Source organism: Heloderma suspectum, chromosome 4 (genome assembly GCF_057233095.1).
Source record: "Heloderma suspectum isolate Gila_16-S chromosome 4, 16-S_ref, whole genome shotgun sequence".
Lineage (NCBI taxonomy): Eukaryota > Metazoa > Chordata > Lepidosauria > Squamata > Helodermatidae > Heloderma > Heloderma suspectum.
The window spans coordinates 311970478-311998237 of NC_139461.1; the positions used below are offsets into that span (position 1 = coordinate 311970478).

The 27760-nt window shown below is 48.9% G+C and overlaps 1 protein-coding gene across 4 annotated transcripts in view; it reads left to right on the forward strand.

Annotated features, from left to right (window-relative positions):
* Positions 1-1150: 1150 nt before the first annotated feature.
* The window catches only part of HCK (HCK proto-oncogene, Src family tyrosine kinase), a 53075-nt gene continuing 26465 nt past the window's right edge, over positions 1151-27760 (forward strand). For 2 of the 4 annotated variants that reach the window (XR_014790789.1, XM_084854557.1), the window contains exons 1-6: positions 1151-1465; positions 21256-21382; positions 22058-22112; positions 22947-23046; positions 24768-24866; positions 25981-26084. Coding sequence is in view for 3 of the 4 variants with exons in the window: in XM_084854557.1 (XP_084710683.1) it covers positions 21257-21382; positions 22058-22112; positions 22947-23046; positions 24768-24866; positions 25981-26084 (484 nt within the window). In the remaining variant the exon portion in view is untranslated. Of the gene's footprint in view, positions 1466-15774; positions 15865-21255; positions 21383-22057; positions 22113-22946; positions 23047-24767; positions 24867-25893; positions 26085-27760 lie in introns of those variants that run through there. The other 2 variants (XM_084854555.1, XM_084854556.1) reach the window with 2 other exon arrangements.

A 27760-nucleotide genomic window follows, 5' to 3' on the forward strand; every position in this document is an offset into this window, starting at 1 on the left:
GAGTTCTGACTGGCTCTGACTGAAACCTGGAGTGGATTCATCACCCCACAGACATCAGAGCCACCAGCCTCCACTGGCAGCCTATGTTCCCTGTGCTCACTTTTCAGAGGCTCAGGGTGTGGAGCCAGGCGGATCGGGGGCGAGTTCAATCGAAACACAGGGCAATCTCCCTCCACTGGTTCCTTCAATAAAATACAACTCCTGATCCCAAACCTGGGGCAAAAATGCCAAATGGGGCAGGCAAAATGCCTGACGGTTGGCAACCCCGGCTGGCAGTCTGAATGACCCACTACGCCGAGATTTCCTGTGCCTGCAGGCTAGCTGTCCTGGTTACTTTTGAAGCCACATGACTATTTCCCGCTCTTCCAGGGGCGCCTCCCCCAGCTTGGCGCCCTCAGATGAGTGGGACTGCAGCTCCATCATCCCCAGCCAGCATGGCCAATGGCCGGGGCCCCACTGAGGACACTTTGCCCACAGCCCCCTCCGCAGGGGCCTCTCCCTCCCCCTTCCAGCCATTGCCCTGTCCTGGGGCCTCTGGGCACGAGTCCCGCTTCCCCGTAGGGGGAGAGGGCTAGTGACGGAGGGGGCAGCAGTCCCTTCTCCTTGGCGCTTGCCGCTCGCCGGCACATGCCCTCCCTGAAGCTTGTCCCGGTGAGCTCCTCCCTGGGGTGCTCCGTCGCTCCCTTGATCGCGCGCTCTCTGGGTCTTCCTGCAAGCCCCCCTGCAAGCCCGCCTTCCCCGCGGGGTGGCCTTTGGCGTATCCGCTCCATCCTCCCTCCCGAGCGGGTGGCCCCTGAGCTCATCGCCCAGTTCTCGTCCACGTCCATCCTCCCGTGCTCGCCCCCCCGTCCCCCGGGTGTCCTAGCCATCGCCGGTTTCGGACTGTAAGCTCCTTGCGGGCAGAGGCCGGTCCCCTTCCGCCCGCACGCCCGCGTGTATCGGCGCCCCAGCGCGCGTTGCCGGGCGCGGCCGGCAGAGCGAAAAGCCCCCAGCGGGGCGGGGACGCCGCCAGTCGGGTCGCGGCGAGGCGGCGCTCCCGCGGCGGCGCCCCTCGGACGGGACGCCCCGCCGCGCATTCGGCCGCGGGCGGGGGGCTGCTGCCGAGGGAGCGCGCTCAGGGGAGGGCTGCGCGTGGAGGGCTGGCGGGGGCGCGCCTTCCCGGCAGGAGGCGCGGCCGCGGGCGGCCCGGGCGCGGAGGGGCTGGCCCGCTTGCCTGTCGCGCGGCGCGCCCCGGGCTCCCCGAGGCGAGGCTGCCCTGCGGCGGGAGCAGAGCGCGCGGGCGAGCGGCAGCGGCTGTGCGGGGCGGAGACCTCCTCCGCGCTCTGCGCCGCGGCCGCCCGGGAGCGCAGCCTGGCGACTCGCGCGGCAGGCGGCGCTCGGCCGAGAACGCGCCGTCGGAGCCGCCGCCGAGGAAGAGCGGGGCCGGGAGCCGCTGAGCGGCGCGGCGCGGCGCGGCGCGAGGAAGGTAGGAAGGCAGCCAGGCGGAGACGCGCGGCGCCGCCTCCCCGGCTGGCTGGCTGCCCGGAGCGGGGAGGCGCGAGCGTCTCGGGGCCCCGCGAGGGGAAGGGAGCCACCGGCCAAGTCCGGGCCCCGGGCCTCCCGCGCCTGGCATTTTCTCCCGGCGGAATTAACAGCCGGCGTTCGTTGGCGGGGTGGCGGGGATCTCGGCTGGGGGACCCGGGGGGAAGGAGGAACGAAACACTTTCCCCCACGGCCCTGCTGCTCTGATCGGAGCCAGGACCCCGGCGGCTGCTTTGCAGCAAGACAAGAAGGGAAGTTGTTGTTGTTACTGGGAGATGTGATCAAAGTTGGGACAGTAGGACTTTGGAGCCAGCGCCTACCTGCCCCGGCTCCCCCTCTCTAACCAGCTGCAGCACTCAGACTTCTGCCTTTTTGCTTGGCCACGCTCAAACTGCTGCTCTCAAGATGCAGATGGGAGTGTGCAGCAGCTAGTAGCCAGCTGCCATCAAGGCTCACTGAGAAAGCAACATCTACCCATCTTTATCCTTGGTCAGCGGCCAAACAAAAGGTCCCCACAGGGCGATGTGCTACCTCCAGTACCAGAGGCAGTATGCCTATGTACACCGGTTGCTGGGGAACATGGGCGGGAGGGTGCTTCTTATGTTCATATGTTCACAGCCTTACTTGGGGGCCTCAAGTGCAGAATCCTGCGTGTGTAGCGCTAGAAAGGACCTAGTGAGGTCACCTAATCTAATCCCCCCATCACCAAAATGCTAAGATCCAATATTCTAGATCTAAAAGCCTGCCCTAAGGTTTTTTTAAAAGCATAAAGAGAATATTCTACAATCCCTGTAGGTAGTTTCTTATGTTCCATTTCCCCCTTACAACTATAAGGTGTGTGGCAGCAGGTATAGAAAAGGGGTTTGAAAAGCTCGGGGTGATATTCCCTCACCAGATCATTGTGAGAGCCTGCCACTGCAGTGAGGATTTGGCTTCTGGCACACTCTGGGAAGGGCAAAACTAGGGATGCTGGAGAAATCCACAATGGACTAAAATGAGTTCGAATTTCTAAGAGTCCAACCTGCAGAATCCACTGGGGACCGGCCTGCTTGGACCATGCGGAGTCCGTGGACTTTCAGATCACGTTTTTACTTTCCCAAAATTTACGTAAATTTATTCACTGGAAAATACACATCTTTCTGCTGAGTTACATGCCATTCTGGAAAATATACATGGGGAAAAGTTACGTACTAACATACATTGCATAAATGGTTGCGAACCCTCTTACAGGTTTGCATATTTTTCTACATACCAAAAAATTGAAGCCATCTGTGAATGGATGCTGGAATGAATGACACCAAGCAGTCCATGAAACACACATGGGAAGGATTCCACAAAATCCAGACATCCCTCGGCCAAACTACATCTCAGCCTCAGTTCCCCCATCTGCAGTACGGGGATACTTTTGCCTTGCTGGGTTTCATTTCTGACTAATCACTTAACATTTAAGGGATGTGCAGCCTCTGGCCCATGTGGCTAATCCAGTTGGTGGAGTTTCTGTATCAGGCCCACGGAACCACATTGGGTTCCTCCAGGGGACAGAGCTTAATTGAACCACGTTGATTCATGGCCAAGATATCCTGATGCACTGAAATGATGGGTGTATGGCACATTTCTCACCAGTGTTAAAGTTGACTCCCGGACCGTTTCCAAAATCCAAAGCACTTGTCTTAACCATTAAAGACCTAAATGGCTTGGGACTGGTGTAACTTAAGGACTTCCTCTTCCCACATGAAGCTGCCTGGACATTAAGATATTGGGGGTGAACCTGGGACGTTGTGTATGCAGATCATGTCTTGTTTCACTGAGCCATGGTCCCTTCTGTGGCCACCGTCCCCCGGACTAAAACATTCAGGGTGATCTTGAGATGGAGAGTGAAATCAGGGAGGAAGTGTTGTAGTGATGGGTGACTTGAAGTACCTTCACATAGACTGGGTAAATGCATGTTCTGGTTACAAAAAAGTAGTAAAATTTCTTAATACCCTAAATGACAGTGCCTTAGAATCGTTGGTCATGGCACTGAGCAGGGGTGGGGGCAGGGGGGAGGAAACCATGGATTTAATCTTAAGTGGTGCCGAGGACCTAGTGCGAGATGTGGGAGTTCTGGAACGGACTAGAAAGAATGACAGTCCTATCAAATTTAATTGACAAGTAAGTGTAAAATTGCCAAAGAAGTTCAACATAGTTGCATTTCACTTCAAAAGAGGAAACTTCTAAAAAATGAGGGAACTGGTAAAAAGGAAGTTGAAAGGGAAAATCAAGAGGGTCAGATCTCTCCAGAATGATTGGGGGCAACTCAAGGCCACAGTAATAGAACCTCAGCTAAAATTCATACCATAGGTATTCATACCACAAATTCATACCACAGAGGTCAGCATCATGGTTAATGAGCAGAGTCAAGGAAGCTACTTTCAGAAAATGGAAGTCTTGCCCAACTGAGGAAAACAAAAGGAAGCACAAGCTTGCACAATGGAAATGCAAGCTGACATTAAGGGATGCAAGAAAAGGATTTTGAGGAGCATAGAAAAGGATTTTTGAGGAGCATTTTTTATATTGTATTTAATGTTTTAACTTCTGTAAACCACCCAGACAGCTTCAGCTATGGGGCGGTATAGAAATGCAATTAATAATAATAATACTTCTAATAACATTAAGAACACTAATTTTAAAAAACTAATATCAGAAGCAGGAAACCAGCTAGGGAGGCAGTTGGACTATTGGATGGCAAGGGACAGATACTGAAGCTGAAGCTCAAATATTTTGGCCACCTAATGCGAAGAGAAAACTCTCTGGAAAAGACCCTGATGCTGGGAAAGACTGAAGGCAAAAGGAGAAGGGGACGGCAGAGGATGAGATGGCTGGATAGCATCACCGATGCAATGAATATGAACTTGAGCACGCTCCGGGAGAGAGCGCAGGACAGGTGTGCTATGGTCCATGGGGTCACGAAGAGTCGGACACGACTGAACAACAAAACAGAGGATAAGGAGACTGCAGGGAAGCTGAATGAATTCTTTGTGGCTGCCTTCAATGCAGAACATGTAGGACAGATACTTGTGCCTGAACGAATATTTTCTGAAGTCAGAGGACCTGAGGCAATTAGCGGTGACAAGTGATGAAGTTCTAGACCTTATTGACAAATTGAAAACAAACAAATTACTGGGTCAAGATGGCATCCATTCAAGAGTTTTTAAAGAACTTCAATGCAAAATTGCTGATCTGACAAAAAATATGTGACATGTCCCTAAGATTGACCTCTGCGCCAGAGCACTGGAGAACCAAAGCAATGGCAGTTTTCAAAAAAGGAATCCATGGGATGATGGGAAGAGGCACTATGCAGTGATGTCACTAATGTGATGTTTAGACATGGAACAACCAACTGGTTCCAAACTGGGAAAGGAGTACGACAAGGCTGCATATTGTCACCCTGCTTATTTAACTTATCGGCAGAGTACATCATGAGAAACTCCGGGTTGGAAGAATCACAGGTCGGAATTAAGATTGCCAGGAGAATTATCAACAACCTCAGATACGCAGATGATACCACCCTAATGTCAGAAAGCGAAGAGGATCTAAAGAGCCTCTTGTTGAGGGTGAAAGTGGTGAGTGCAAAAGCTGGTCTGAAACTCAACATTAAAAAAACTAAGATCATGGCATGTGGCCCCATCACTTCCTGCCATATAGAAGGGGAAGAAATGGAAGCAGTGAGAGATTTTATTTTCTTGGGCTCCAAGATCACCGCAGACGGTGACTGCCGCCATGAAATTAAAAGACCCTTGCTCCTTGGGAGGAAAGCTATGGCAAACCTAGACAGCATAGTAAGAAGCAGAGACATCACCTTGCCGACAAAGGTCCGTCTAATCAAAGCTATGGTTTTCCCAGTAGCAACATATGGCTGTGAGAGCTGGACTATAAGGAAGGCTGAGCGCCAAAGAATTGATACTTTCGAACTGTGGTGCTGGAGAAGACTGTTACGAGTCCCCTGGACTGCAAGGAGGTCAAATCAGTCCATCCTAAAGGAAATCAACCCTGAGTGCTCATTGGAAGGACAGATCCTGAAGCTGAAGCTCAAATATTTTGGCCACCTAATGTGAAGATAAAACTCCCTGGAAAAGACCCTGATGCTGGGAAAGATTGAAGGCAAAAGGAGAAGGGGACGGCAGAGGATGAGGTGGCTAGATAGCATCACCGATGCAATGAATATGAACTTGAGCACATTCCGGGAGAGAGCGCAGGACAGGAAGGCCTGGCGTGCTATGGTCCATGGGGTCACAAAGAGTTGGACATGACTTAAGGACTGAACAACAACAACAATGTGATGTTTGTAATAGGCATCCTAAATTAGAGAGCGAGAGAACAGCAGCAGCTCCGTGTCTCTGATAGGAGTCAAGTAAAATGTGGGACGGCACTGTCAAAGTACGCAGGAGAGCCCCATGGGCCAGGCTGCGGTGAGGCCACCTAGTGTGGCATCCTATGACCAGCTGGTCAGCCTTCCCCAACCTGACACTCTACAGATGTGTTGGATTACAAATCCCATCATCCCATAGCCTGCATAACGAATGAACAGTCATGCATGCTAGATGGGGATGACAGGAGTTGTTGCCTGGGCACCAGGTTGGGGAAAGCAGAGCTAGATGCTTCCAGAAAGCCCATGAAGACAAACGCCATCTCCATGGTATCTTCTTCACACACCCCCACACCCCCCGTGATTGTGGAGGCTGAACAGTATTTAGCTCTTGTGGCTGACAATGCGTCCTTCGTGCAGAATGTCAGTAAATGCACACGTTCCAGAAATGATGTAGATCTTTAGCTTTGCCTGCAGATCTAAAGAGGCAAAAGACATGACTTCTCAAAAATTACTTGTTTACATTTTGTTTATTTTTTAATCAGTGTGGCTTCTGCAAAGGCAATTCCTCTCTCGCTCACTTTCTTGAGTTCTTTGAGGGTGTCAACAAGCATATGGATTGGGATGATCTGGTAGACATCGTGTACTTGGGATTGCAAAAGGCTTCTGACAAAACTGGATCTGTTGCTAGGGACCAAAGGTGGACTTGGGGTTGCTACAGAAGGAACACTTGTATATCAGTCCTAAGGTATCTCCCCTTGCTTTGCTTCCCCACAGTTATAGATAAGGTATATGAAAATGCTGAGTGAAGAAGTTTAAGTTCCTCTTGACGCTTGCCCTGTAGCACAACAGGGCATCCCAGGAGGACAGCAAAAAAAAGGTAAAAAGGTAAAGGTGTCCCCAATCAGTCGTGTCCGACTCTAGGGTGTGGTGCTCATCCCCGTTTCTAAGCCGAAGAGCCAGCACTGTCCGAAGACACTTCCGTGGTCATGTGGCCGGCATGACTGAACACCGAGGTACACGGAACGCTGTTACCTTTCCCGCCGAGGCGGTACCTATTTATCTACTTGCAATTTCTTGCTTTCGAACTGCTAGATTGGCAGGAGCTGGGACTGAAGACGGGAGCTCACTCCGTCACGCGGCACTCGGGTCTCGAACTGCTGACCTGCCGACCTTCCAGTCTGCAGTTCGGCATCTTAACCACTAAGCCACCGCGGACAGCAAAGCAGGCATTAAAAAAAGAACCGTCAAGAGGTGCCCCTAAGAGCAGAACTCCTGCTGTGAAGACCCCTTGGCCCCAACACTTGGTTGGCGGGGGTGGGGGGCAGCCCTAGATGATTTGCTGCAGTGAGTGGATGCTTGGTCCAATCCAAGAGGTGTGTCCCTAGGATTCCTTGCAACATTGTGGGGTTGCAAGTCTTGGATTGTGTCCATTTCATGAGCCAAGAGATTTCTTCTGCATTTCTTGCAACATTGGAGTGCCTACCTACATACCTGACGATGGATCTACTCTTAGAGGAATATAGAGGCAGCTGTCTTATCCAAGCCCAGTCCATGGTCCATCTACCCCCCCGGCTCCAGATGTGTTGGACTGCAACTCCCATCATTTGGCTGGGGACAATGGGAGTTGTGGTCCAACACATCTGGAAGGCACCAGGTTGGGGAAGGCTAAGCTAGTTTGACTGGCTGTGGCTCTCCAGGGATTCAGGCGGGAATCTTTCCCAGCCCTACATGGAGAGACCTGGGGATTGAACCCGGGACATGAGTAAGTGTTCCAGCCTGTTGCTTTTCACGGCAAATTGTGGTACTTAATATACATATCATCGCCGCTGAGACATTTTGGTGCCAAAGAGGGTTAATCCAAATGGCACTCTTGCCTTCCAACAACTTAAGAAGGGACATGATCCACTGGGAAGTTCTCTGGTGCAAACACCACTGAAACAAACAGGACTGCAACTTCTGCAAAGCTTTCGTTCATTCCAATGGGAGCTATGCAAGAGAACATCCCCCTGAGTTGTGTCTTTGACAAGTCAGGTCTGTCAGTCTCCCAACTGTGCCAACATTAATAATGTCCCAAATCCTCTGTCTTCCAGGTAGGGACATCTCTGATTCCTGGGCTCTACACACAGAGGTGCCACATCGGAAAAATGTGTGAGCTTTCAAGTTCTCCAGAGCTCTTCATCAGCTTAGGTGATACAAAAAGCAGGGGATGGGGGAAGAAACAGACGCCCCCCCTATTGGACATTTCTGTTTCTTCCCCCTTAATCTGCTTTTTGTACCACCTAGCCTGATAAAGAGTTCAGGAGAACTCAAAAGCTTGCACATTTTTGTGGAATTTTGGCCGGTCTAATAAATCCCAACTGTAGATTTTGGATTTTTTTTTTCTCCTGGGCCAGCATTGCTGTCTTTTATGCGAGAAATACTGGCAAAGAGACTTCAGTTGTGATGGGGAGATGCCACTGCGCAGTGGTAGTGTGCATGCTGCATGCACAAGGAACCTTCCGCTACCCCAAATGTGGAAACCTGCTGCAGTAGATGGGCTGGGCTCGAAGAAGCAGGTGTGTGACTCGGTATAAGGCAGCTCCACGTGGCGGTGCAGGCCGTGGCGGCGCTCATTTCCCCAAAGCACCCATGTTTTAATCGGCAGCACGCTGGCTTCTTGCAAGTATATGTTCAGGGGCAAAGCTGCCCTGCAGTTACTGTTATTTGCAGTCCGGCAACTTCTGGCCACCAGATCACTTCCCTTTTCTCATCGAAAACCATGCGGTTTTAGTGTTTGTCTCTTGCCAGCTGGCTGTTATGCGCTTTGCTCAAACCCAAGCACAGAACGTGTGCAGAGGACCTGTCGTGGGGAGAGCTGCCGGCTCATGTTGGCAGCAACAGGAATATTTGACCCTAACAGGAGTCTTTCCCTGCTCCACATTGAGTTTCTGGCTTGTGTCGTGGGTGGCCCCTGAGGGGGCATGAAGTGCTTGTCCTGTGCGCCTCCTAGGCGCTGTTGCCATCATGGGGGCACAATGGGTCGTATCCAGTGTTAGTCTAAATGAAGTCCCATTCATTTCGATGGGTCTACTTTAAGTAGGACTAACATTGGATACAGTCCGGTGGAGCTACGTGAGGGTATAGTATGTACTGAGATGAGGTTGGATTGGCTGCTGCTGGCTTTGGTAAAGTCTGCAGCAGAACTCCGGTCGATGTTAATGGGTGCAGATTAGTTCCGCTCTGTATCAGAGGAGAGCTCCTTCTCCGTGCCAGAGCACTTGCTTTGCATACAGAAGGCCTGAGAATTCAGTCCCTGGCACCTCCAGCTAAACGGCTGGGCGATACTCGGCTAGGTAGATAGTTCGACTTGGAATAAAGTGAGCTCCCGATCTGTAACCATGTCCAGAGGGGTGGCCCTGTTAGTCTGTTGCAGCAAAATCCACAAAGAGGCTTGTGGCTCCTTAAAGACTAACAGGACGCCTGCACCTGATGAAGTGGACAGTGTCTGCAAAGCTTAGGCCAGAATAAATTTGTCAGCCTTTTAGGTGCCACAAGCCTCTGTGTTGTGCTTCCTTTCCGTGATTATTCTTTCATGGCACGAGGAGTCTTGTAGTGTCACCTTCAAGACTCACACATGTATTATGGCGTGAGTGTGTATGGACTGGAGTCTGCAACAAATTTGCGTGGCTGCCCCTCTGGAGATGGTTTCATTGCAGGAACCATTTAACAAGAAGTGGTGATGGCCAGGAGCTTGGATGAGAGTGGCTGCTGCTACCTTAGCTATTGGACAAACTCATATAGTCCTATTAATAACTATTGGTCATAGCAGCTAAATACGCCCTCCAAAAACAGTGTAATTTCTATATGCATTTTTTCTAGCAGTTATTCCCCAGCTATTCCCAGCCGGGTGCCTTCCAGATGTGTTGGACTGCAACTCCCATCATTCCCAGCCAGCCTGCTATGCTGGCTGGGAATGATGGGAGTTATAGTCCAACACGTCTGGGGGGCACCAGATTGGGGAAGGCTGTTATACCCTTTTTTGCTAAAATATATAATCTATCTATATCTGTATATAATCTTTGTATTCCTGCTAGGTTTTATTCTGGTTGTATTTTTATACTGTAGTTTTAGGTTTTTATATTTTACATTGTTTTATGTTGTACTTGTGGTTTTAATTTTTGTGAACCACCCAGAGAGCTTCGGTTATTGGGCAGTATAGAAATATAATAAATCAATAAAAAATTTAAAAAGGCAGCTTATGTAGCAGGGGCGTTGACTGGTTTTGCCCTTTGGAGGAAGCCAGTTGGAGCCTCTGATCTGGAGTCTGAGGAGGGCAAGACCGTGGGTGGGGCAGGCTGGAGTCTCCATTCCCGGGAGAATCGAGTGATGGATCCTGTTGCTTCATTCTAAACATTCACAGCATAGGGGGCTGGGGAGGAATTTCCCCTCAGATCAGCCTGGCCAGTGACTACTCTGCTTTCCCGCTGCTGATTTCCTGGTCTCATGTGGTTTTACTCACTTGCTTGAGTAAGCTGAATTTTCTGGGGCTCTTTGGTTTGTGGGGGAGGGTGCTGTTCAGTGTGTGTGTGTGTGTGTGTGTGTGTGTGTTTTGCAGAAGTTGTTTCCTTCTCCTTCTGTTTCTGATATTTCAGTTGTCAACTTGAGATGCCAGGAATGAAATCTAGACCTTGTGTATCCAAAATGTTGCTCTGCCAAGGGAGGCCTCACACAGAGGAGACCTGAGTGTGGCTATACCAGTTTAGCCTGAAAGTGCAGGACTACGTGATTGATTGCCATGCCAAAACACTCTGCATGTGGAAAGCTAGCCTTCCAGGGAGAAGGATCCTAGCCTTACCTTCTCTTATGCAGCTTCTGTTCTTTTCAGTGGTGGTTGGGGCAAGGGAACATCCTAGTAGATTATGCTTCATGGGTCAGATCTGTCACTCCCACCCCATCTCTGTTTGATTGCCCTTAAAGGTGCCTTAGAACTAGTATCTGAGATGGGAACCTTATGTTCTCACCTGGAAAAGATGCCTCTGAATGGCAGCCAAGCTACCTTGGCCCAGACTCCAAAACAGCAAAGAGTTTTGTGGCACCTTAAAGATGAACTCATTTATTGTGGCAGAAGTTTATTATGGCAGACGTCTGCTCTGTGGGGATTCAGGAACCTGTGTGTTTTGCCCAAGGCCAAGAGGTAGATCAAAGTTACAGCTGGCCTTTATGTTTTCAGAAATAGAGATCAGCCATTGCTCCTCAAAATACATGGCGAGCTGATTCAAGCTGGTTGCCATCATCTTGGTTTTTTTGAGGTTGAACTGCAACCCAGCTTTTGCACTTTCTTCTTTCACCTTCGACATGAGGTTCCTCAGCTCCTCCTCGCTTTCAGCCATCAAAGTGGTATCATCTGCATATCGGAGATTGTTAATGTTTCTTCCAGCGATTTTAACTCCAGCCTTGGCTTCATCAAGCCCAGCACGTCGCATGATGTGTTCTGCGTACAGGTTGAATAGGTAGGGTGAGAGTATACAACCCTGCCGTACTCCTTTCCCAATCTTAAACCAGTCTGTTGTTCCGTGGTCTGTTCTTACGGTTGCTACTTGGTCGTTATACAGATTCCTCAGGAGGCATACAAGATGACTTGGTATCCCCATCCCACCAAGAACGTGCCACAATTTGTGATGATCCACACAGTCAAAGGCTTTAGAATAGTCAATAAAACAGAAATAGATGTTTTTTGAAACTCCCTGGCTTTCTCCATTATCCAGCGGATATTGGCAATTTGGTCTCTAGTTCCTCTGCCTTTTCTAAACCCAGCTTGTACATCTGGCAATTCTCGTTCCATGAATTGCTGGAGTCTACCTTGCAAGATCTTGCGCATTACCTTACTGGCATGTGAAATAAGTGCCACTGTTCGATAGTTTGAACATTCTTTGGTGCTTCCCTTTTTTAGTATGGGGATATAAGTTGATTTTTTCCAACCTGGTGGCCATTCTTGTGTTTTCCAAATTTGCTGGCATATGGCATGCATCACCTTGACAGCATCATCTTGCAAGATTTTAAACAGTTCAGCTGGGATACCGTCATCTCCTGCTGCCTTGTTATTAGCAATGCTTCTTAAGGCCCATTCAGCCTCACTCTTCAGGATGTCTGGCTCTAGCTCACTGACCGCACGGTCAAATCTATCCCCGATATTATTATCCTTCCTATAAAGATCTTCCGTATATTCTTGCCACCTTTTCTTGATCTCTTCTGCTTCTGTTAGGTCCTTGCCATCTTTGTTTTTGATCATACCCATTTTTGCCTGGAATTTACCTCCGATGTTTCTAATTTTCTGGAAGAGGTCTCTTGTCCTTCCTATTCTATTATCTTCTTCCGCTTCTGCGCATCGCTTGTTTAAAAATAATTCCTTATCTCTTCTGGCTAACCTCTGGAATTTTGCATTTAATTGGGCATATCTCCCCCTATCACTGTTGCCTTTTGCTTTCCTTCTTTCTTGGGCTGCTTCCAGTGTCTCAGCAGACAGCCATCTTGCCTTCTTGGTTTTCTTTTTCTTTGGGACGTTTTTTGTTGCCGCCTCCTGAACAATGTTGCAAACTTCTGTCCATAGTTCTTCCGGGACCCTATCTACTCAATCTAGTCCCTTAAATCTATTCTTCACCTCCACTGCATATTCATTAGGAATATTTGTGAGCTCATATCTAACTGATCTGTGGGTCTTCCCTATTCTCTTTAGTCTGATTCTAAATGGTACAATAAGAAGTTCGTGATCTGAACTACAATCAGCTCCAGGTCTTGTTTTTACCGACTGTATAGATGTCCGGCCACCTTTGGCTACAAAGGATGTAGTCAGTCTGATTTCAGTGTCGACTGTCTGGTGAAGTCCATGTATAAAGTCGTCTCTTAGGTTGTTGGAAGAGAGTGTTTGTTATGCACAGTGAGTTGTCTTGGCAAAATTCTTTCAGCCTATGTCCTGCTTCATTTTGTTCTCCCAGACCATGCTTGCCTGTAATTCCAGGTGTTGTTTGACTACCCACCTTAGCATTCCAGTCTCCTATAATGAAAATAACATCTTTTTTTGGCGTACTATCCAGTAGGTGCTGCAGATCCTCATAGAATTGATCTACTTCTGCTTCTTCAGCATCTGTGGTTGGGGCGTATATTTGGATCACTGTGATGTTAAATGGCTTACCCTGAATTCGAATTGAGATCATTCTGTCATTTTTTGGATTGTATCCAAGCACTGCTTTAGCCACTGTATTATTAATTATGGAGGCTACTCCATTTCTTCTGTGGTCCTCTTGTCCACAGTAGTAGATCTGGTGGTCATCTGATGTGAAATGGCCCATTCCAGTCCATTTCAGTTCACTGACACCCAAAATGTCTATATTTAATCTTGACATCTCCCCAGTAACTGCATCCAATTTGCCCTGGCTCATAGATCTTACATTCCAGGTTCCTGTGGTGTGTTGATCGTTAGATCATCGGATTCGTCATTCACCACTAGCACTGTCAGCAGCTAGCTGTCCTTTCGGCTTTGAGCTAGCTGTGTCATCACATCTGGGGCTAGTTGAACTTATCCTCTGTTCCTCCCCAGTAGCATTTTGACCATCTTCTGACCTGGGAGTCCCATCTTCCGATGGTATACTGACATATCTCTGGTTGTACTGATCCATTTAGTTTTCACGGCAAGAATACTGGGGTGGGTTGCCGTTTCCTTCCCCAGGCATCGTATTTAGTCTGACCTCTCTGCCATGACCTTTCCGTGTTGGGTGTCCCTTCACGGTTTAGCTCAAGGTGTCATTGAAGTGCTCAAGCTCCAGCACCACGACAAGGTAACGATCTCCTTTGCTGGAGGAACTCTTAATGCAGGAGGGAAATTATGACTTGATAGGTATAACTGAGAGTTGGTGGGATGACTCTCATGACTGGAATACAGCAATTGAAGGATATAACTTGTTCAAAAAGAACTGAAGGACCAGAAAGGGAGGTGGGGTTGCACTATGTGTGAAAAATCCATATCTCTGCACAGAAATACAGGAGGATGAGCTTGGTAGCCCCATCGAGAGCATCTGGGATAAAATAAATGGAGCAAAGAATAAAAGGAACATGGTGGTCGGAGTCTACTACCAGCCACCCAATCAAGGAGAAGATGAGGATGAAACTTTTGAAAAGCAAATAGCCAATGTTTCAAGGAAGCATGAAGTAGTAATAATGGGGGACTTCAATTTCCCCGATATTTGTTGGGAGACAAATTCTGCAAAACATGGCCCTTCCAGGGAATTCCTGACTTGTGTGGCGGATAACTTCCTCCTACAGAAAGTAGGGGAAGGAACTAGAGGATCGGCTATCCTTGTCTTGATCCTAACCAACAGAGATGACTTCGTGGATCAAGTAGCAGTTACAGGAACTGTGGGGGAAAGCGACCATGTTGTCCTTGAGTTCTTGGTTTTAAAGGAAGCAAAAGCTGAGTGTAGCCAAACGCATACCCTGGATTTTAGGAAAGCTGATTTTAATAAACTCAGAACAATGATAAGTAAGGTCCCATGGCAAGTGACTCTAAAAAGAAAAGGAGTCCAAGATGGGTGGGAGTTTTTAAAACGGGAAATTTTCAAGGCACAATTACAAACAATGGAACCAATTACCCAGGGAGGTGGTGGGCTCTCCCACACTGGAGGCATTCAAGACGAGGCTGAACAGCCATCTGTCAGGGATGCTCTGACTTGGATTTCTGCATTGAGCAGGGGGTTGGACTGGATGGTCTTGTAGGCCCCTTCCAACCCTACTATTCTATGATTCTATGACCAGATTTGGGGACTTTTCTGTTTCTTCCCTCATCCCCTGATTTTTGCACCAGCTAGCCTGACAAAGAATTCTGGAGAACTTGAAAACGTGCACATTTTTTTTTGGCCCTAATAAAGTTATTGCCCAACTGTCAATTTTGGGACACAGCTATCATTGGCTGTGTGTTTGTTCATTTGTTATATAATACATTTGTTAGTCTTTAAGGTGACACAAGACTGTTTTGTTTTGCTGAAACAGACTCACATTCTTGATCTATTGGCGGTTTCTCTGGAAATTGCCAATAGGTCAAAGCCTGGAGAACAGGCTTCCAATACATTTTGTCGATACAGGAGCACGAAATACAGCCAATGACAGCCACCTGCTTCTTGTGCCTTGAGAAAAATTCCTCTTTCCTTCCTCCTCAGCAAATCTCCCTGTGCTGAGGGAAATGTCTCTTGTGGTGATGCACATGCAACTACATGGGCCACTTTGGGTCAGCTGTGAGCTGCGAGTGTATGGGTCACTGCATGTCACTTCTTGTAATCCCCACCCACCCCCGGCAGCAGCTTCTTCTGCTTTTTGTTTGTTAATTTCTTGAGGGAATCGCATCAGGGCAGAAGGAAATGGCCTTTCACCACTGTCTCCTCTTCTAGCTGTGCCGTTACTGAGACAGTGACACTTCATAAGGAAATAGCTATGAGGAGAATCCCACCCCCAACCCGAGCATTTGGAAATTGAAGAACTGAAGCCACGTGGCAAGCCCCTAGTTCTCATGCTGCTTCCCAAACTTCTGCAAGCTCAGAGTCAGTGTGGTGTAGTGGTTAGGGTGTCAGATGCGGACAGGGCAGACGCCGATTCAGATCCCCACTCAGCCATGAAGGTTGCTGGGTGAGCATTGACCAGCCATGATCTTGCAGCCTAACCTACCTCACAGGGCTCTTGTGAGGACAGAGTGTTGTGAGGGCAAAGAACTACGTATGTCAGAGGGAGCTGCCTCATGCTGAGCCAGTCCCGTGGTCTGTCTAGTCCACTACTGTTGACACTGAGTGGCAGTGGCTCTCCAAAGCTTCAGGCAGGAGTTTTCCAGCCCTACCTGGAGATGCCAGAGATCAAACCTGGGACCGTCTTCATGCAAAGCAGGGGCTCTGCCACTGAACTACAGGTCCTCCCTTCTGCCTCCGGACTCTGGTTTGCAGTGAAGAACGAGGCCCTTGAGAACCCCTGAAGTTTTACTTGTAAGTGTACCCTCAAGTTCTTCCTTATGGGACAAAAAAACAACACAGGGAAAACCATTAAGACTAGGGATGTCTCAAGTATTGGATTAGGAGTGCTCATGAATACGACAGCAGAACCTGGGTGAATGCGGCCCCTGGAGAGCTGCTGCCAAGTCTGTTTGAGGAGCAGGGCTTTTCTCTTTTTGGAGGTAGTGGCCCAGGCTGGCTGGCATTCAGTTCATGTCTCTCTATTTTGGAAGGCCTTTGGTGTAAACTGTGGTTTTCACCAGTTCAGTGGGCTGCTGGCTCTGAGTTTCTGGCTGTGTTTTTTAGAAGTGATTTCACAAGGTTTTCTTTTTTAAAAGGTGTTCAAAAGTATTTATCAGGCTTGGAAATGTTATGGGTTTTTCACACGCTTGTTTATTCTCCGAGTCACCTTGTGGGCCTCCTCTGGACCAAAAGGTGGGATATAAATGAATTAAACAACAAAAACAAATTGGAGTAGATCAGCCTTCCCCAACCTGGTGCCCTCCAGATGTATAGGATTACAACTCCCAGCATTCCCCAGCCAGCTGTACTGGATGCTGGGAAATGTACTCCAGCACATCTGGAGGGGAAGGCTGCAGTAGACAATACTGATGGGCCAGGGAGCGATGGTGGGGAATAATCAGCAGCTGATTATGCAAACTCTTGCTCAGGCTAAGTGGAGAGGAGGAGGGGGAAAACGGGCTAATGGTGCATCGGGAATGCAGGTGAGTGGAAAGCACTGCGTTGCTCCCAACTGTGAGGCGCGTTCCCAGACCACAACTACTCACTGCACCCATCAGCCAGCCACCATAATGTATGTTAGTTTGTGCAACTGTTTTTTCAGCGAGGGGAAAAAGTACACACGCCGCATGCCCAAACGTAGGAGGCTGCCTCATACCGAGTCAGTATAGGCATTACTCTGCATTAAAAAAAAAAAAGTTTTGAAGGACAGCGTGTAAATTTTACAATAAAACAAACTCTTTTTTCTGAGTTAAAATGAGATGCACACTTCACACCCCCAAAGCTGTAGTTATAGAGTGGCAGAATTACTCATCCTCAAAGATCGCAAGTGATGGGCCAATTTCCCTGGGGACTGCTCGCCCCGCCACTCCTGGGCTTCCCCTGCAATGTGCAGCCACAAGGGAACATCGGGTGTGTTCTGGGATGCCCAGTGATCATGTGGCTCAACAGACCCCCCTGGCCAATACCCCCCATGAACAGCGTGTGCACCCTAGAATATATCCCAGAATCCTCTGCAATATACACTGGTTCACTGGCAAGGTGCACTGTGGCTCTCCAGGCAGCTAGTGTGGCTGGATAGGCTGAAGCGATTTGAAAGGGAGCCCCTGCTGCAATGATGTGTGAGTTAGGCTCTCTTGATCTTCATCCTAGGGCAGCCGTCCCCAGCCTCGTGCCCTCCAGATGTGCTGGGAGTTGGCTCTATTAACTACGAACCCCCAAATCTAGTTATCTTCTCCAAACATATGCCAAAAGTTTGTGCCAGTTTTGGGCTACAAATCCAGAGTTTTGTGCTGCCATCCACAAGTGTGTACTAAAACATCAAATGTGGGTTCATAGTTAACACACACAGGAAGCAAGATTGTCATATCACCTCCAAACATGTGCCAAGGGTTTGTGCTTGTCTTGTGCCAGAAATCCCGAGTTTTGTGCCACCACCAAAAGTGTGAAAATTACATACCCAACGGTGGGGTCATGGGGAATGCTAAAAAAACCACATTCTCATATCAAAACAAACACTTTAAATTGATCCCAGAAACGGAAAGGCGACCAGTGAGCTCAAACAGAAGTGGTGTCAACACGCGGCCCCACTGGTATCCTGGCAGCTGCATTCTGTACCAGCTGAAATGTCCAAAGGGTCTTGAAAGGCAGCCCCGTGTAGGGAGAGCATTGCAGTCATCTAGCCTGGCTCTCAGCAAGCCATATGTAACTAAGGCCAGATCGCCTTTCTCCAGACAGGGTCGCAGCTGGCGAGCCAGCCTTGCCCTGCGAAAGACACCACATGGCAACAAAGCCACCTGTTCCTACAGAGACAGAACTGGGTCTAAGAGGTATATCCCTAAGAGGTATACCTGGCTTTTGGGGTGGGGGGTGCAGCCCCCTCCAAAACCACTTGCACCCTCCACCCATATCAGCAGTTTCCATCCAGACCATGCGTTCTGTTCCCCACCAACAGTGCCCTCATCTTGTCTGGATTGAGCTTCTGTCTGTTCACTCTTTCCAGTCCCAGTCTTACCAGTTCACTCTTACCAGTTCGTTCACTCTTGCCAGTCCCAGAACTGCCTCTAAACACTTACTCAGGATTTTCACTGCCTCCCTGGGATTAGTAGATGGAGAGGAGAGGTAGAGCTGTGTGTCATCTGCATGCTGGTGAAACTCCATCCCAGACATCTGGATGACATTGAGCAGGGGGCTGGACTCGATGGTCTTACAGGCCCCTTCCAACCTTTCTATACTATGACTATGACCTCCAAAACTGTGCCAAAATTTTGTGCTAGTTTTGTGCTATTTTGTGCCATGGATCCTGAGTTTTGTGCCACAACCAAAAGCATGAACATTTTGGATCAGACCAAAGGGCTATCTAGTCCAGCATTCTGATCACACAAAGGCCAACTGGATGTCCCAAATGGGAAACCCATAAGCAAGGATGGGAGATGTGTCTAAATCGCAGCCCTTGGACCACTTCGCTGACAGTGTTGAGTTTTTAAGAGCCCCCAAGATGATTCAGAGAAGTGTGAAATCCAAACAGTAATGATGTTCTAATGGTGCGGATCACATAGAATATGAACTGGATGACTTCCAGATGCAACTGATCATGAGAACCTGAGCTTTCTCTTTGATAATGCAGAAGCCTCAGCTATGCAAGACTGCTGGGAAATAATACTGACCTTGAATTATCGTGGCTGCAATCCTATTCACATTTACGTGGGAATAAGCCCCATTGAACACAGTGGGACTTACTTCTGAGTAAACATCCATTGGATTGCATTGCACATGTGGTTGAAACTCCACAGAACTTCTTATATGTCAGGATACACTTTATTTACTTGATCAAAATTCAAAGCTGGTTACCTCTGGTTTGCTATCGTAAGATTGTAACCCCTGTCTGTGTAAGCAAAGGGTTCCAGGATAGTGATCACATGGTACAGCTCTTGATAGACTGTACTACTTTGGGATGTAGGATCACACCACTGAATGCCTCTCCATCACTTATTAAAAGTAGACATACCTCCTTGCATATAGAAGACTATAAGACATTGGAGAGATGCCTGAAGTGCTAACTTTCTGGATGCAGGGAGCTGGAGTTCAGATCCTAGATTCTGCACTTGCTTGGCAAAAATGGGAATGATGACAACTGTGGTCATTTATGAGAGAAAAAAGAAAATCTTGGCCGTGCCAGTGCCAGATCCCCATGGAAAACATATATGGGAGCACATTCTGTGTGTCCTCTGAGACCATTCTTTGTTGGAAGGTGCTTTTGCTTTGTTTTGAATATTGTTTTGCCTATGCTAATCATGATTTCATAGCATGGACAGAGCATGAATTTGAAGCCTTCAAAACGTTATTATTTTGGTTATGTGGAGATAAGAAAATGTATCTCTGGTTAGATGCAAATTAGATACAGCACCACCTCTGATGTTCAGGTTCCTGCAGTACAGGTTTGCCGGCATGTGGATACAAACTCTGCAGCTGATGGCCTTTGTCTATGCAAACATGCCTGCGGAGTTTAATCCGTGGTCACCAGCTAGTGTCTGTTGCAACCGCTTGCTTCCTCTCTGGCTGGTGACAAGCACTGATAAATTAGATGCCTGGCTGACATTTGACAATAACCCTCTCCAGACAGCCTGGTTTGAGTGATGAGGCATTCAGGGACAGCTCTGGGGTTTGCAGGAAACGGGGGAGGGAACTGAGGGCTGTCATAGAACAGTGGTTAAATGTGTGAATTAGGAAGTCCTGAGTTTAAATTGCACATCAGCCACACACCGAAAGTAGCTTTAAGTGAGTTTTCGTCCCGTTGTCCCCTGCAATGCAGGGACAAAAATAGCTGCTGCCCTTACTGAGTTGTTGTGAAGATTACTGAGATAACGCAACTGAAGCACTCTGAATATTCAAAAGCTAATGTAATGAATGCTAAGTATTATGGGTGAACTCACTGTGTTGGCAATAGACCACTGTATTTCTATAAACCAGGTTGGGGAGAATTTAAAGAGCAATATGCATCCCAGTCCAATCGAAAATCAATACTTACAGTTGCGCACACCTAAATTCTCCATGTGGGGAGAAGTTCCGAGGGCCCAGCTCTCATCTGGGTTCGGTTCTCTTTGGAAGGAGGTCACTGAAAACTTACTGGGGTTTATTTGCAAATATAGAGCTTGAGCATAGGTGGAGGCAGGCAGCTTAAATACTCTCAACAGACAGGCAAAGTTCGCTGCTCCCACATCAGACCTCCAGGGAGGCAGCCAGCACCCCAGAATGCTGCACGCTGCTCAAAGTCCCAAACTCAACCCTGTGTGTTCTCAGTCTACAGTAAACTGCAATCTACTGTTGTCTTCCACACACATGGTCAAACTAAACCAGTTTTCCCCAACCTGGTGCCCTCCAGTTGTGCTGGGCTACAGCTCTCATCATGGCCATGCTGGATGGAGTTGATGGGAGTTGTAGTCCGGCACATCTGGAAGCTGTCAGGTTGGGGGATGCTGAACTAAGCACTCCCCACCACTGGAATGCACTCTCCTCACTCCTCTCTACCACTGGAATGTATCCCGCAACAGTGTCTCCGAAACTGCATTTGGCCCTCGGGCTGAAAGACGTTTGACACCCTTGCTTTAGCGGGAATGATAAGGAGCGGCTCCATAGGGCTGTTGGGATGGCAAAGACCATTGCAAAGTCCACATCAGTGAAACAGAGGAATAACAACAACAACAACAACAACAGAGGAAGCTGCCTTGTACTGAGTCAGGCCTTTGGTCCATCTAGCCCAGTATTGTCAGCACTGACTGGCAGCAACAGCTCTCCAGGGCTTCAGGCAGGATTCTTTCCTAGCCCCACCTGGAGATGCCAGGGATTGAACTGGGGACCTTCCACATGCAAAGCAGGGGCTCTGCCACTGAGTTATGCCCCCTCCCCTCAATGGGGAGATCAATGGTCATACTGTTAAGGAGCTTCCTTACTGCACCATTGAAAAAGCAGGGAAGTAAAACCTTGGCCTTCAAGGTTCTGGGTGGTTCTTTTTCTAGACAGAGCTAACTGAGATGGAGCCCTGACCCAGCAGGAGGCAGGGATGAGGTGAACATGCCAGGAGTAGTTTCTTTCCCCCGAGACCCTGGGTGTAAGGAATCTCTCTCTTTTCCCTTTCTCTCTTTCTAGTATGGGCTGCATAAAATCCAAAGGAGTTGGCCTTCGTGGAAAGATATCAAGAGCCAATTCGAGCTCCAGCCTCCAGGGTCGTTATGTGGATGACCCCACAAGATTCAGGTTCAAAATCAACAAAATGGTAAGTCCAGAGGTTGGGGAATTCCTCGCCAGAATCAAGGGAAGTTAAGGAGTGGAAGTTAACGGGGTGCCAACAACCAGGAACTGCCCATTACTTGAACTGTGGGTGATTTCTGATTACTTAGCATAATCCACAGAGTCTAGGGCAGTCTTCCCCAACCTGGTGCCCTCTGGATATATTGGACTACACCTCCCATCATTCCCTGCCAGCATGGCCAAAGCTAGTCCAGACTTTCCTTGACTGTGGAATAGGCCTTAATATGAACCACGACCCAGCTCCAGAAGGTGTGGTCAGGTTTTGGAGGGAGCCCTAAAAAAGGCCAGTTATCAAGAGTGTCTCTGAGCCTGGTGCCTCCAGATGTTTGGGATTACAACTCCCAGAATTCCATTCCCTTTCCACCTGCTTAGCTAGCTATAATTTTGGTGCTGCAGAGCACACACAACTGCTTATCCTCTCAGCCTCCTTAACATTATGGTGCAAAGACCATAGAGCCGCCTGCTCTCCAGCTGTGTTGGAAAACTCCCACAACCCCCCAGTCAGCATAGTCCGATACATCTGGAGGGCACCAGGTTTGGGGAGGCTGCCGGAGGGGCTATAAAGCCCCTTGCAACTTAAAAATGCTCATTGATAAATTTTCGTTGGGTTAAGGAACAATTCTTTTCTCTTTAATTCCAGGGCAACAAACCTTCCAACCCTTCTCCCATTGTGGTGCCGCCCCCAAAACCTGAGGGTATGTATGGTCTGGTTCGGTGAAAGGCGGGTTCATAGGCTTATCGCCCAGTACTGTGTCAGAGACCTTGACTTCCTACACAGAGCAGCTTGGTTTCCTCATCGACAACTAATTTTGCCAAAAGTCTGTTTGGAGGGCCAAGCCGTGGATGTGGTTGATCCACAGTTGAATCTTCCGATATATAGCACCCAATTTTGATTGGAGAAGGGGGCTTCTGTTGGGGGAAGGGGTGCTTAACTCTTTTTCCTGAGCCATTTTCATGATCCCCCTCCTTTCTGAAGCTACAATTAAATTCACTTGGGGGTGGGGGAACATGGCACAGCTAATGGCTTTGGGGCAAAGGGAGAAATTTACATCTGGAAAAGAGCACAAGAGGGAAAGGGTCAAATGCCCCCCATGCCCTTGTCCTGGTCAAAAGCTGAGCCCTCCCCTTTATTAAAGTAAAGGAAAAATGGTGGGAGACTTGATCATGGATCTCCTGTGTAGTTCAACCCTGAGATGAGGATGTGGGAGACTGGGCTAAAGGCATCATTCCACATTATACCCAAAAGCAGGTAATGCAGCCTTGACAGCTGTTTTTTTAAAGGACAAACAGCCTCGAGAGGGGCCAATTTTGGGGAGAGAAGCAGTGCAGGGGAGGAAGCATGCAAAGGCAAGTAGTGTAGAAGTCTCCTCGCTCTCTCAAAGCCCCTTTCCCTGAACTCAGATGTCCTGTAGCAACTTTGCTCCGTATCAGTCCTGCAGACGTAGCCTGTGGTGAAGCTAGGCTTGCCCCCGTGTTCAGCCTAAATGTTGAGGTGGTGTGAATGCAAGCGCCCTTGTTCATTCCTGCAGGACCGGAGGACTTCATCGTGCTGGCCGTTTATGACTATGAAGCCATACACAGGGAAGACCTGAGCTTTCAGAAGGGTGAACACCTCAAAGTCTTAGAGGAGTAAGTACCAGACCCCATCCAGTGCCTCTGTTTCTTGAACAATGGAGGAGATAATGTGGAAACCAAGGATCTTATGAGATAGCAGCCTGTTTTCTGTGGGAATCTGGTTGACTCCCTTTGTCATTCCCTGCTCACACTAGATCCCAGTAAGTCTTGGGAAAACTCTGCAGGGCTGTTTTTGCCTGCTTTTAGTTTGATGTGGCAGCACCATGTTGGAAGTTCAAGAGACGCTTGCCCCCTCTGCCCCGCCCCGCCCTGCCCCCAGGGAGCAATAGGTATGGTTGATTTGCTTTTATTCTTGTTCTAAGCATGGCTGACACTTTGGTTCTGTGACAATACCATGCAGTTTGCGGGACAACCTTATGTGTGCCATGCTGCAGTCTAAGATGATGAGGCTATGTGGAGGTGTTGAAAGGTCCAATCTGCAACACAAAGTTACACCAGTTCTGTACCACTTTAACAGCTGGTGCTTCTCACAAAGAGTCCTGTGAATTGTGGAACGGCAGCCTTCTCCAAGCTGGCGCCTTCCAGATGTGTTGGGCTGCAACTTCATCAGCAGCATAGCTGGAGTGATGGGAGTTGTAGTCCAACACATCCAGAGGGTGCCAGCTTGGGGAAGATAGTCGTATGGCGATGGTGCCAAGAATTCTGTGTTAAGGCATCCCAAACACCCCTCACGGAACTCCCATTCCCAGGTTTCCCTGGGAAGAGGGAATGATCTAGTGGCGGCTGGTGGCTCTGATGTCAGTGAAGCGGTGAATCCTCTCCGTGTTTGAGTCAGAACCAGTCAGAATTCTAGAGGAACTATCCACACCTTGGATAGCTCCTTTAGCATTCTGACTGGAATGATTGTTTAAGGCTGTAGCATACACAGATAGACCAGTGAGGTCCATTCAGACAACTGCCCAGACACACGAAAAAGGCCTGCGCTTGATGGCTCTCGACCTGTGGCAGTCTGGACAAACTTACCACTGCCAGGTGCAAGATTCAGCTTTCAGCACAGGTTGACAAGCCCTTGTTATTTTGTTGCTTGCCAGTACATGCCTGATAACTGATTTCTGTGTGCCACAGAGGACGCAAAACTTGGTTGATAACCTACCTTATCTGCAGAGCTTGTGATGAAATAATAAGATTATGCATAACAGTACTTACACAGAGATACATTAAACAATACATAGAAATGGACATTTGAATATATACTACTAAACCTAAGAGCCCTGCTGGATCAGATCAAGGGTCCATTAGTCCAGCATTCTGTTCCCACTGTAGCTAACCAGTTGCCCCAATGGGAAGCCCACAAGCAGGGCGTGAGCGCAACAGAACCCTCCCGCCCATGTTCCCCAGCAACTGGTGCCCATAGGCATATTGTCTCTGATATTGGAGGTAGCACATAGCCATCAGGCTTAGCAGCCACTGATAGCCTTCTCCTGCAGGAATTTGTCTAACCCCTTTTTAAAGCCATCCAAACTGGTGGTCATCACTACATCCTGTGGACGTGAATTCCATAGTTTAACTCTGCATCGCACTAAAATAAATTCCCATCCAAGCCCACAGTCTTAAGTCACGTCTAGAATATGTTTGGGCTTTGGGAAACCAAGAGCAAAGGACTGGGGAGGCTACGAACACCTCTCTATTCACCCTCCTTTGGATTCGGCGTGTGGACGTTAGGATAGCTGCCCCAGGAGACTGAAGTGTGCTGTCCCTCTGCTCTCCCTGTGCAGCTCAGGCGAGTGGTGGCGAGCCAAGGCGCTGGTGACTGGGAAAGAAGGCTACATCCCCAGCAACTACGTCGCCAAGGTCAACTCGCTGGAGACAGAGGAGTGAGTGTGCCCCGCAGTGGTGGAACAGGGAGCGCATCTTCGCTGCACAGCAGCAGTTGTGTCCTTGGGCATGACTGGGTGGCTGCAGTCCTTCCCTTGCTGTCTGGCCTTCCGGGAGAGTCAAACTTACTTTCTTCTGCTACATGTGGAATAAACAACACCTGCTTGTCCTTTCTCCTCTGTGAACCAAGGAAGGGCCCTAGGTCAGCGGTAGACCTCAGACTTTGCATGCAGAAAGCCCCAGGTTCCGTCCCCGCCATCCTCGGGTGGGCTGGGAAAGAAACCCTGCCTGAGATCCTGGAGAGCTGCTCCCATTCAGGCTAGACCAGCCTTCCCTGACTTGGTGCCCTCCAGAGGTTTTGGACTTCAGCTCCCATGAGCCCCTGCCAGCATGGCCAGTGGTAGTCTGAAACCCTCGGAGGGCACCAAGTCGGGGAAGGCTGTGCGGACAATACTGAGCCAGAATGACTGGCTTGGCAGGCGGGAGCTCTCTCTCCCTGTGGCCTGCTGGCTTCTCAGTGACTCATGAATGCTCGCCAGGTATTATTTATGTCCCTAAACTGACCCCAAAGAACACCCAAGCAGGTGGGGTGCATATGCTCAGAGGCTAGTAGCCAACAGCTATTAAAGGCCATCAGTTCTCATCCGAGTGCATCCTTGAGCCATCAGTGCCCGCTGAAGAAGACGCTTGAGCTATTCGCTGTACACAAGCCTAGACCCACCTCGTGTCCTCCAGGTGTCTTGGACTACAACTCCACTGGCTGTGCTGGCTGGGGATGATGGGAGTTGTAGTCCAACACATCTGGAGTGTGCCAGGTTGGGGAAGGCTGGCCTAGACAAAACGTATTTGTTATTTTATTTACTTCATTTCTATACCACCCAATAGCCAAAGCTCTCTGGGCAGTTCACAAAAGGTCATCTCCTCTCTGGAAGACCATAGCAGTGCAAACCCTTGGTCATATATTCTTTCCTGGAAACTGCAGAAACACCGGTGGGGTCCATGCTCAGGTATAACTTTTCCTTCCAGGTTCTGGGGCCTTGGGAAGGTGTTGTGTATGGGAAGGCAGAGAAAGAGCTCTCTCATCTGGGTGTCCGACATCTGTTGCCCTTGTAGGTGGTTTTTCAGAGGCGCCAGCTGGAAGGATGCAGAGCGGCAGTTATTGGCTCCTGGGAATGTTATTGGCTCCTTCATGATCCGAGACAGTGAAACGACCAGAGGTAATGGCTCCCTTTGGGCAGCAGGTGCCGGATCAACTCTCTTCCCCACGAGCAGCTGGGCATGTTAGGGGACAGAGACGTGGGGGTGGGGGGCAGAACTGTTGTTGCCCTGGTTCCACCCTCCCCTCCCCGTCTCACTGTGGTCTCGGGTCAGACGGGTGGCACAGGTTTTAGAGCCCTGCAGGAGCACTTGTGTGTTTTCATCGAGCTCCAGTTCAGTGGAATCAGTCACTTAGAATAACTGATTCTAAAACATTTTGGCTGAATGAAAAAGGTGCCCTCCCCTCCTTTAATTGGGGACAACGGATTTTCTAAAAATGGTTTGTATCAAAAAAAGCGAAGCATCTGTTCTCCCCAATGAATTGGGGGAGAATATCTTTTTGATCCAATGAAAATGATTTAAAATCAACAACAAAAACCCTGAGGTGGCTGACACCGTCTTGTAAGAGGCACTTCTTCTTCCTCCCTCGCACGTGAAGGGATCTCTCTTCCCAGGTGGCATCTGCCGCAACACATATAGGCATCATCTAAAGTCGAAGGAAGCCTGCTTTTTTCTTCCCCGAAAGGATTGCTGTATTCATATGCACATTTATGTAGAATATTTTAATCCGTTTAAAACTAGGGCTGCAACTATAATCAGCTAATTGAGTTGATGTGTTATTTAAGAAATTGTAGATCAGTTAAGAATTGGTCTCAATTAACTGGGGTGCCAGGCCAGGACATTTTGCTCCCTGACGTGAAGGACAAGATCAGCCCTCCCCAACTTGGTGCCCTCCAGATGTGTTGGACTGCAGCTCCCTTCATTCCCAGCAGCATGGCCAAAGGCTGGGAATGATGGGAGTTGCAGTCCAACACATCTGGAGGGCACCAGGTTGGGGAGGGCTGAATAAGAAGTCCCCCGCCTCCCATTCCATGTAAAGAAGCTGACTGGACCGGCACTTGAACCTTTCTTCAACTATGGTAACAAGACAGCGTCCTCACACTGGATTGTTGTTGTTGTTCAGTCGTTCAGTCGTGTCCGACTCTTCGTGACCCCATGGACCATAGCACGCCAGGCCTTCCTGTCCTGCGCTCTCTCCCGGAGCGTGCTCAAGTTCATATTCATTGCATCCGTGATGCTATCTAGCCATCTCATCCTCTGCCGTCCCCTTCTCCTTTTGCCTTCAGTCTTTCCCAGCATCAGGGTCTTTTCCAGGGAGTTTTCTCTTCGCATTAGGTGGCCAAAATATTGGAGCTTCAGCTTCAGTATCTGTCCTTCAATGAGCACTCAGGGTTGATTTCCTTTAGGATGGACTGATTTGACCTCCTTGCAGTCCAGGGGACTCGTAAGAGTCTTCTCCAGCACCACAGTTCGAAAGCATCAATTCTTCGGCGCTCAGCCTTCCTTATAGTCCAGCTCTCACAGCCATACATTACTACTGGGAAAACCATAGCTTTGATTATATGAATCTTTGTCGGCAAGGTGATGTCTCTGCTTCTTACTATGCTGTCTAGGTTTGCCATAGCTTTCCTCCCAAGGAGCAAGCGTCTTTTAATTTCATGGCTACAGTCACCGTCTGCGGTGATCTTGGAGCCCAAGAAAGTAAAATCTGTCACTGCTTCCATTTCTTCCCCTTCTATATGCCAGGAAGTGATGGGGCCAGATGCCATGATCTTCGTTTTTTTAACGTTGAGTT